The sequence below is a fragment of the Gorilla gorilla genome, chromosome 18 (genome assembly GCF_029281585.2).
Source record: "Gorilla gorilla gorilla isolate KB3781 chromosome 18, NHGRI_mGorGor1-v2.1_pri, whole genome shotgun sequence".
Classification (NCBI taxonomy): Eukaryota; Metazoa; Chordata; class Mammalia; order Primates; family Hominidae; genus Gorilla; species Gorilla gorilla.
This window is the reverse complement of record NC_073242.2, coordinates 6,860,180-6,870,775: the sequence shown is the minus strand read 5'-3', so window position 1 is coordinate 6,870,775 and position 10,596 is coordinate 6,860,180. Positions and strand designations below refer to the sequence as shown.

At 46.5% G+C, this 10,596-nt stretch overlaps 1 protein-coding gene across 1 annotated transcript; it reads right to left on the bottom strand.

Moving 5' to 3' along the window:
* Positions 1 to 5,471: 5,471 nt before the first annotated feature.
* Positions 5,472 to 7,542, bottom strand: LOC109023561 (putative olfactory receptor 1F2). The gene is made up of 2 exons (XM_019011434.4): positions 7,499 to 7,542; positions 5,472 to 6,435 (listed from the first exon to the last, which is right to left on the bottom strand). The coding sequence occupies exons 1-2, from the start codon at positions 7,540 to 7,542 to the stop codon at positions 5,472 to 5,474; spliced, it is 1,008 nt and encodes a 335-aa protein (XP_018866979.4).
* Positions 7,543 to 10,596: the final 3,054 nt, after the last annotated feature.

Below are 10,596 nucleotides of genomic sequence, written 5' to 3'. Positions count from 1 at the left end.
CCAGAGTCGGCAGGCTGTTACCATGTGCAGTGGACCTGCCCGTGCACCCAGAAAAGTAGCTGCCAGGCAGTGAGTGGTGAGAGAGAGTCTCCACTCACTCACTCTTTGGTACCCCTGCCCAGAGTCGGGTATTTTATCAGTCCTCATGCAGCCATGGCACAGTACCCGAGACAGTTAATTTTTTCTTTGAGACTGGCTCTGTTGATAAGGCTGGAGTGGGATGATCTTGGCTCGCTGCAACCTCCCGCCTGCTAGGCTCAAGCGATCTTCCTGCCTCAACCTCTTGAGTAGCTTTTTGTTTAAGTGTAGGTGGGTGAAGCCACCACAACCCACACCATCTCATGTGCAGGGGACCTGCCCATGCATCCAGAAAAGTAGCTGCCAGGAAGTGAGTGGTGAGAGAGAGTCTCCACTCTCTCACTCTGGCAGCCCTGCCCAGAGTCGGATGTTACATCAGTTCTCATGAAGCCATGGCACGGTACCTGAGACACTTTTTTCTTTAGTTGAGACTGGCTCTGTTGCTAAGGCTGGAGTGGGGCGATCTTGGCTCACTGCAACCTCCGCTTCCTAGGCTCAAGCAATCCTCCTGCCTCAGCTTCCTGAGTAGCTTTTTGTTTTTTTAAGTGTAGGTGGGTGAAGCCACCACAACCCACACCATCTCCTGGACTGGGGAGGTGCTCACGGTCAGGGTTGCCGTCAATCAGCACCCAGTGTCCCAGAGGGCAGGACATGGGCCGCAGGGTTTCCTTCCGCAATAGTGAGGCTGGGTGGGAATGAGAGGAGTGCCCCGACCAGGACCAGGGGCCGCCCCCAAACGCGAGAGCCCCTGGGAAGTTGCTGGATGAGTAAGTTCTCTTACCTAAGGAGCCTGATCACCAGTTAAATTGAAAAAGTAAACAACAGTGAACAGTTTCCCAATATAGCGGTAGAGCGAGAGTTGGAAAATGTAAGAGACCAAAGATCCAATTCCGGTAGTAACTACAGAAAATAGGCCAGGCGCAGTGGCTCACGCCTGTAATCCCAGCACTTTGGGAAGCCGAATCAGGAGGATGGCTTGAGGCCAGGAGTTCAAGACCAGCCTGAGCAACATAGTGAGACCCTGTCTACGAAAAAAAAAAAATATTTGGTTGAGTGCAGTGGCTCAACGCCTGTAATCCCAGCACTTTGGGAGGCCAAGGCAGGCGGATCACCTGAGGTCAGGAGTTCAAGACCAGCCTGGCCAACATGGTGAAACCCCATCTCTACTAATAATACAAAAAGTAGCCAGTTGCGGTGGCAGGCATCTGTAGTCCCAGCTACTCAGGAGGCTGAGGAAGGAGGATTGCTTGAACCCGGGAAGCGGAGTTGCAGTGAGCCGAGATTGTGCCACTGCACTCTAGCCTGGGCTATAGAGTGAGATACCATCTCAAAAAACAATTATTTTTAAAATCTAAAAAACAATATCAAGACGGCATGGTGGCATGTGCGTGTAGTCCCAGCTACTCTGGAAGCTGAGGTGGGAGGATTCCTTGAATCCAGGAGTTAGAGACCAGCCTGAGCAACTTACTGAGACCACATCTTTTTTTTTTTTTTTTTTTTTTTTTTTTTTTTTAAGAAACAGGGTCTCACTCTGTTGCGCAGACTGGAGTACAGAGCTGTGATCATAGCTCACTACAGCCCTGAACTCGTAGACTCAAGAGATCCTTCCGCCTAACTCTCCCAAGTATCTGGGACTGCAGGGACATGCCACCTCACCCAGCTAATTTTTTTATTTTTATTTTTCTAGAAACGGGGTCTTGCTATGTTGTCCATGATGGCCTCAAACTCCTGGGCCCAAGTGATCCTCCTGCCTTGGCCTTCCAAAGCGCTGGGCTCATCTCTTTAAAAAAAAAAAAAATCAGAGTAAATGGGAGGTTGACTCCAGCATGACAGTGTGAGAGTGCCTGTAGTCCCAGCTACTTGGGAGGCTGAGGCAGGAGAATCTCTTGAACCCGCAGTGAGGGGAGATCCAGCCTGGGTGACAGAGCAAGACTCCATCTCAAAAAAAAAAAAAAAAGACAAGTGAATATAACTTCAAAGAAATGTGGACATCATTAAGTGCACCAAAATACACACAATGGGAGTACCAGAAGAAGAGAGACAGGAGTGGAAAAAATTTTGGAAAAATCATGGCTAAAAATTTCCCAAATTTATTTATTTATTTATTTATTTATTTATTTTATTTTTTGAGACGGAGTCTCACTCTGTTGGTCAGGCTGGAGTGCAGTGGCGCACTCTCGGCTCACTGCAAGCTCCGCCTCCCGGGTTCACGCTATTCTCCTGCTTCAGCCTCCCGAGTAGCTGGGATTACAGGCGCCCGCCACCACGCCTGGCTAATTTTTTGTATTTTTAGTAGAGACAGGGTTTCACCCTGTTAGCCAGGATGGTCTTGATCTCCTGACCTGGTGATCCACCCGCCTTGGCCTCCCAAAGTGCTGGGATTACAGGCTTGAGCCACCGAGCCTGGCCCCAAATTTATTAAAACATAATAATCTATACAGACAGGAAGCTTAGTAAACTTCAAGTAAGATAAACACAAAGAGACCCACAAACAGATGCATCATAGTAAAAATGCTGAATGTTGGCCAGGCGTGGTGGCTCACGCCTGTAATCCCAGCACTTTGGGAGGCCGAGGCGGGCGGATCACAAAGTCAGGAAATCGAGACCATCGTAGCTAACACAGTGAAACCCTGTCTCAGTAATACAAAAAAAAAAAAAAAATTAGCCGGGCATGGTGGCCGGCGCCTACAGTCCCAGCTGCTTGGGAGCCTGAGGCAGGAGAATAGCGTGAACCCAGGAGGCGGAGCTTACAGTTAGCCGAGATCGCAAGACTGCACTCTAGCCTGGGCGACAAAGCGAGACTCCTTCTCAAAAAAAAAAAAAAAAAAAAAAAAAAGAAAGAAAGAAATGCTGAATGTCAAAGACAAGGAAAAAATAAATAACCAGTTTCATAATTGGTCAGTTTTGTTATTTTCTGCAATCGCTTTCTTTTTCTTTCTTTATTTATTTTTTTTGAGACAGTCTCGTTCTGTCACCCAGGCTGGAGTGCAATGGCGTGATCTCGGCTCACTGCAACCTCTGCCTCCCAGGGTCAAGCAATTCTCCTGCCTCAGCCTCCCGAGTAGCTGGGATTATAGGCACCACGCCACCACACCCGGCTAATTTTTGTATTTTTAGTAGAGACGGGGTTTTACCATATTGGCCAGGCTGGTCTGAAACTCCTGATCTCAGGTAATCCACCCACCTCAGCCTCCTAAAGTGCTGGGATGACAGGCGTGAGCCACTGCGCCTGGCCTACAAATAAAATTCAAATCATGCTCTTAAATAGTAAATTTCCTTTATGTTTTAATTTAGAAATAGAATTATTAGTAAGAGTCTTTTGCTAGAGAACTTGATGGAGACATATAAAGTATTAAGATAAAATTGTGGAGACTATGTAGTGATTTGGAAAAGCTTTATTATAAAATGAAAGCTGAAAAACCAGGATATAAATCAGTATCTAAATAAAAATATATGTGTGCATTGACACAGAACAGAGTGTAAAAAAATAGATGTAGTTGATTGATATGGCTGGATATTTGGGACTGTGGAAGATATTTTTCTTGTTTAACTTACCCATATTCCTGCTGTAATGTGTGATACATAAAGGTCAGATAAGAAAATAAAAATAGCTCAAATGAGTGGCAGAATTAGGGCTTTCTGAAACGCTAAATAAATCCTCCCTTCAGCCGTGCACGGTGGCTCACGCCTGTAATCCCAGCACTTTGGGAGGCTGAGGCTGGCAGATCTCGAGGTCAGGAGATCGAGACCATCCTGGCTAACACAGTGAAAACCCATCTCTACTAAAAATAACAAAATTAGCCTGGCGTGGTGACACGCACCTGTAATCTCATCTACTCAGGAGGCTGAATCAGGAGAATCACTTCAACCTGGGAGACAGAGGTTGCGGTGAGCCGAGATCTCGCCACTGCACTCCAGCCTGGGCAACAGAGCAAGACTCCGTCTCAAATAAAATAAAATAAAATGAATCCTCCCCTTCCTGCCCCAGCAAATGTCTGATCTTTCCATCAGATGTGTTCACGTCAAGGTCTCTGTTGTGAGAAAGAGTAAACAACCCTGATAGGAGTTGGCCTGGCCCTCACAGCAAGGTTTTTGTGTTCTCCTGATCAACATAGAGAATTTCACAGAACATCTGTATCAGATAAGGCCACACTGACTGTGCTAGAGCAAAACAAAGCAAGACCTTTCTGTAATGATGTCTCAACACAAAAACAGGAACATTGTCACAGCCACAAAAATCACCAAACATCCCCCTATGGTGGCTGATATGAGTGACTGCTGTTTCTTTGTCAATCACAGCTTTGGCCTCTTCTTTCCTTCTAGATAAAATATATTAAGATACTCATTCATGGCCGGGCGCGGTGGCTCACGCCTGTAATCCCAGCACTTTGGGAGGCCGAGGCGGGTGGATCACGAGGTCAGGAAATCGAGACCATCCTGGCTAACACGGTGAAACCCTGTCTCTACTTAAAAAAATACAAAAAAATTAGCCGGGCGTGGTGGCTGGCGCCTGTAGTCCCAGCTACTCAGGAGGCTGAGGCAGGAGAATGGCGTGAACCCAGGAGGCGGAGCTTGCAGTGAGCGGAGATCAAGCTACTGCACTCCAGCCTGGGCGACTGAGTGAGACTCTTGTCTCAAAAAAAAAAAAAAAAAAAAAAAAAAAGATACTCATTCAGAATTATTTCTATTCTGTAATGGCATCTACTCCAGAGCACAGACTCCTTCCTAATTCCTCACCAACATTACACAAGCAGAAGTCCTTTTTAGGACTCTTCTATTGAGACACCTCACTATTCCCGATGCTGTGTATTCTCCCTTGTTATATAATTAGTAAATCCAACTCATTGAACTACAGGTGTGTTCCTTCTAGGTTTTGGCAGGAGTGCATTGACAATTGGAATTGTCGGGTCATTTAATTAAAGGATCTCTCTTTCCATCTTTAACCTAAAGAGTCTATATGAAGGGTTTTGTTCTCCCAAAAGAGATACCAGATGTTTCTATTATGAAAACAAATGCTGGCCAGGTGTGGTGGCTCACATCTGTAATCCCAGCACTTTGAGAGGCCAAGGCAGGTGGATCATTTGAGGTCAGGAGTTCGAGACCAGCCTGACCAACATGGTGAAGCCCCGTCTCTACTAAAAATACAAAAAAAAAAAAAAAAACTTGTGGTGGCACACATATGTAATCTCATCTACTCAGGAGGCTGAGGCAGGAGAATATCTTGAACCCAAGAGGCAGAGGTTACAGTGAGCCGAAATCGCACGACTCCACTCCAGCCTGGGTGACAGAGAGAGACTCCGTCTCAAAACAAACAAACAAACAATGCTAAGTTTCACACAGTAGAAAAAATAGGATTATCTCAGAAACTAGCTCCTTCTAGGACTTTCTTAAGCCTATATCATTATTGAACAGAAAAAAAATTTCACAGCAACCACTTTTACAAGAGCCCCTTTTATGGCCTTGTTCCTCAGGCTGTAGATCAAACGATTCATCACGGGAGTCACCACTGTGAACCTCACAGCAGCTGCTATATCTCTCTGAGCTGAGTGGGAGGATGAAGGTCTGAAATACAGAGATATGATGGTGCCATAGAAGAGGAGAACCACAGCCAGGTGGGAGCCACAGGTGGAGAAGGCTTTCCATCTTCCCTTTCTGGATGGGACCCTCAGGACAACGCAGGTGATGTGCATATAGGAAGCCAGGAGGCAAAGAAATGGGGTGATCGTGACTAGGGCAGCCTCAGTAAGAATCATCACTTCACTGAGGTGTGTGTCTGAACAGGAGAGTTTCAGGAGGGGAGTCACATCGCAGAAGATGTGGGGGATGGTGTTGTCTGCACAGAATGAGAGTCGAGCCATCAGCAGGGTGTGCAGCAGAGCATTCGAAGTGGCAACCACCCATGATCCAGTGACCAGCAGGGCACAGAGCTGATGGGTCATCTTTGCTGTGTAATGTAAGGGGCGGCACACGGCGACAAAGCGGTCATAGGCCATCACAGCCAGGAGGAAATTGTCCATGTCAGCAAGCTCACTGATAAAATACATCTGCATGAGACAGCCAGAAAAGGAGATGGTTTGAGTCCTGAGTATGTGATTGGCCAGCATCTTGGGGACGGTGGTGGAGGAGAAGCAGTTGTCCACAAAGGACAGGTTGCTGAGGAAGAAGTTCGTGGGGGTGTGCAGGCGGGAATCTATGCTTACGGCCAGGATAATGAGCAGGTTCCCCAGGACAGTGGCCAGGTACATGCTGAGGAAGAACACAAAGAGGAGATGCTGCTGCTGGGGCTGCCTGGAGAGTCCCAAGAGGAGGAACTCGGAGACACTCACTGGTTTGTCCCTCTCATATGTCTGAACCCAGCTGCATAGAAGACAGTGAATTCAGAAACATACACATGGGTGGTTAAGATGTGATGAGGCTCCAGGAAGAACCACGTTTGCAAATCAATTCACAAACTTGCAAAAACAGGATGTGGTCTCCTCACCCATACTTCCAATTTCCAACACTCAGTTACGATGCTTTTCCTAGAGGACTCACTGATTCTTATTTTGCATATTTAACGTTGAAAACACAAACAGGCTGGGCATGGTGGCTCATGCCTGTAATCCTAGAACTTTGGAAGGCCAAAGAGGGAAGATGGCTTGAGGCCAGGAGTTCAAGACCAGCCTGGACAGGATAGCAAGACCCCATCTCTTTTAAAAAAGAAAAGAAAACAAAACACACAGACATGTACACATAGCCTGACTCTGAGAATGTGTGTGTCTCTGGTACATTCAGTTCCCCACCCAACTAGTTAGCAGCTCATAAAGAGACTGGAGGAATGACTGATGATTACTGGGTTAATCTCAAGTGACAACTGGTGGATTCAGGACTCCTGTACTTCGCTTCTCTGTATATTACTCTTTACTTCCTGTATCTGGATGATGTAGCAAAGAAGATTCCTAAAAGAACTTCACATCTGAGCCAACACATATTTAATTTTTCACCTCTGCGACCTTTCCTGGAGAAGGTTGGTGCTGTCACTCTCAGTTGTTCCTCATTTCTACATAACTGGTCAATGCTTCTACTTACTGTGGGAGTTGGAATGTCTTGGAAACACAGGCGGGTCCTGAGTGTGTGAGGAGTAGGGGCTCATGGTCTTAGTCCTCTGTGTAAGTAAATGTTTGGGGCAATCACAGAGCAGGCATTTGCAGGAACCTCCTTTGGCCACTGGGACCAGATTCCCTGAGAGCCTCATTAGGGACAAGAAGAACATAATTGTCCCACCTAATTTTGGCCCCTTTGGACCAAACAACGATGACATTCAATATTATCTAAGGTTTAGATAAAACTCTTGGACCAAAACTTGCAGATATTAGAAATGAAGCCATCCTGATAGAGATAAATCACAGACAAAATTCCTTGGAACCACAAACCTCCTCACCTTGTGATCTGCTCCTGTGCCCACAGGTGTGGAAATTCTGTCATGAAATCCTTTGCAGTATCACTTCCTTTGTTGAGATATGGGGCTCTTCCGTGTTTTCTGTGCAGCCCTTGCTTTCCTCTGCCTGGTCATCTTGAGAGATTAGTGATGCTTCGTGTTTTCCATTTTACAGGAGGGAACGTTACGAGCACATTACTGAGATGGGCTTAATTCATGAAAATGTTTGGGGTCAGGCACAGTGGCTCACGCCTGTAACTCAAAAGTTTGGGAAGCCAAGGTGGGCAGATCACCTAAGGTCAGGAGTTCGAGACCAGCCTGGCCATCATGGTGAAACCCAGTCTCTACTAAAAATACAAAAATTAGCCAGGCATGGTGGCATGTGCCTGTAGTCCCAGCTACTTGGGAGGGTGAGGCATAATAATTACTTGAACCCAGGAGGTGGATGTTGCAGTGAACCGAGATCGTGCCACTGCACTCCAGCCTGGGCAATAGAGCAAGACTCTGTCTCAAAAAAAAAAAAAAAAGGAAAAAGAAAATGTTTGAGATGAAGGCTAGTCTGATTATAAGGGAGGTTTTCTCCAGGAGAATCCAGGATGCTGTGATTTATGAACTCCAGACCCCTAGGATGGACATCTTTGGGGATGTCCCTGCAACTCACATGGTTTACCCTTTTCTTGGGATAGAGCTTCCTAATCTGCATAGGCACAGTGTGGTGGAGCCCCAGGAGTCATGTTTCTACCACCTCCCCTTCACCATAGCTGGTTGAACCAGAGTATTTGGAACCAGGATTGAGCAAAGCTATCACTACATGCTTGGGTAGAATGTATAAATCCAATCACCTTCTCCCTGTCCTATTCTTTTTTTTTTTTTTTTTTTTTTGAGATGGAGTTTCACTCTGTCATCAGGCTGGAGTTCAGTGGTTTGATCTCAACTCACTGCAACCTCCACCTCCCGGGTTCAAGAGATTCTCCTGCCTCAGCCTCCCGAGTAGCTGGGACTACAGGCACGCACCACCATGCCCAGCTAATTTTTGTATTTTTAGTAGAGACAGGGTTTCACGTTGTTGGCCAGAATGGTCTCGATCTCTTGACCTCAGCTTCCCAAAGTGGTGGGATTACAGGCGTGAACCACCCCACCTGGCGCCTCTTTCTTTCTTTTTTTTTTTTTTTGAGACAGAGTCTTGCTCTGTCGCCAGGCTGGAGTGCAGTGGCGCAATCTCGGCTCACTGCAACCTCCACCTCCCAGGTTCGAGCGATTTTCCTGCCTCAGCCTCCCAAGTAGCTGGGACTACAGGCACGCGCCACCACGCCCAGCTAATTTTTTGTATTTTTAGTAGAGACAGGGTTTCACCATTTTGGCCAGGATGGTCTCGATCTCTTAACCTCGTGATCCACCCGCCTCGGCCTCTCAAAGTGCTGGGATTACAGGCGTGAGCCACCGTGACCATGCCCGGCCCTCTTTCTTCTCTTTCTTTTCTTTTATTTCTTTCTTTCTCTCTCTCTCTTTCTTTCTTTCTCTTTCTTTTCTTTCCTCTTTCTTTCCTTCTTCCTTTCTTTCTTATTTTTCTTTTTGGAGAGTATTTTTAAGATGAGATTAACATTTAAATCAATAGAACTTGAGTACACCAGATTAGACTCCATAATGTGGGTGGGCCTTATCCAATCAGTTGAAGGCCACAATAGAAAAAGTCAGCCCACTGCCTTTGGACTCAAGCTGCAACAACATCAGCTCTTCACTAGGTCTACAGCCTTCTGGTCCACCCTGCATACTTTGAACTTGCCAAGCCTCCACAATCACGTGTGCCAATTCCTTAGAATTTAAAATCTTACCTTCCCACCCACCCCACCCACCGTTTAGCAATATATTTTGTTGGCTCTGTTTCTCAGGAGAACTAACAAACGAGTCTATGGCTGAGTGTGGTGTCTCATGCCTGAAGTCCCAGCACTTTGGGAGGCCAAGACAGGAGGATTGCTTGAGGCCAGGAGTTCAACATCACCCTGGGCAACATAGCGAGACCCCGTTTCTACAAAAACAAAAACAAAACAAAAGAAAACAACAACAATTTAAAAAATTCAACTGTTAACAGTGCCCCAAATCATGGCTCCAAGCCAGCTAGTGAGGACACCAGTGCTGCTGCCACCAAGCACTAGATGCTGCAGCTTGAATTTCTGATGTACTTCTCACAGACATTCGCTGCTACCCCTAGCATTACTGTCGTCATGCTCCAGGAATGCATGTCCCTACAATGGCTGCCTACAAACTGACAGAGCAAGTTCCTCCTTGTCTCCCCTTCTCTGTGTCAAATGCAGGGCAGGTATATCTGATGGGCAGAGAGCCTGTCACTTGCTCTCATTCTAGCTGAAAGAGACACTCAGAAGCAAGTTTCTGGTGTACTTATTTCTGTAGTGGGAGGTGGGCTCTCTTCCCAACAACATCCATAAATTAGGGGACTCTACAAACTTTGGAAGTGGGCCCAGATGCTTGGAAGCCACAAAGTCTGACAAATGTCCACTAGAGTCATCCTCTGGCTTGTGGTATTAATACGCACACCTCTTCCCCAAAACACACCCTCCTGAAAATGTTAGGATGGATCCTAACATAACGCAAGTATCCCTTACAAAACTGAAAGCCCCACTCACCCATCTTCGAAAGAGGGACATTCAAAGGTGAAAATTAGTAGATAAAAATATACGTGGAAGAGCAGAGACAAAAGTGTGTGAGACAGACAAAAGACAAATTGAAAAACAGAATCACTTTTTTTTTTTTTTTGAGACAGAGTCTTACTGTCGCCCAGGCTGTATTCAGTAACACAATCTTGACTCACTGCAACCTCCACTGCCCAGGCTCAATGGATCCTCCCACCTCAGGCTCCTGAGTAGCTGGTATTACAAGAACCCACCACCACGCCCAGATTATTTTTTTGTATTTTTAGTAGAGATGCGGTTTCACCATATTGGTCAGTCTGGTCTCGAACTCCTGACCTCAGGTGATCCGCCTACCTCGGCCTCCCCAAAGTCTGGGATTACAGGCGCCTACTTCGGCCTCCCCAAGGGCTGGGATTACAGGCGTGAGCCACCATGCCCGGCCTGTAGACTGTT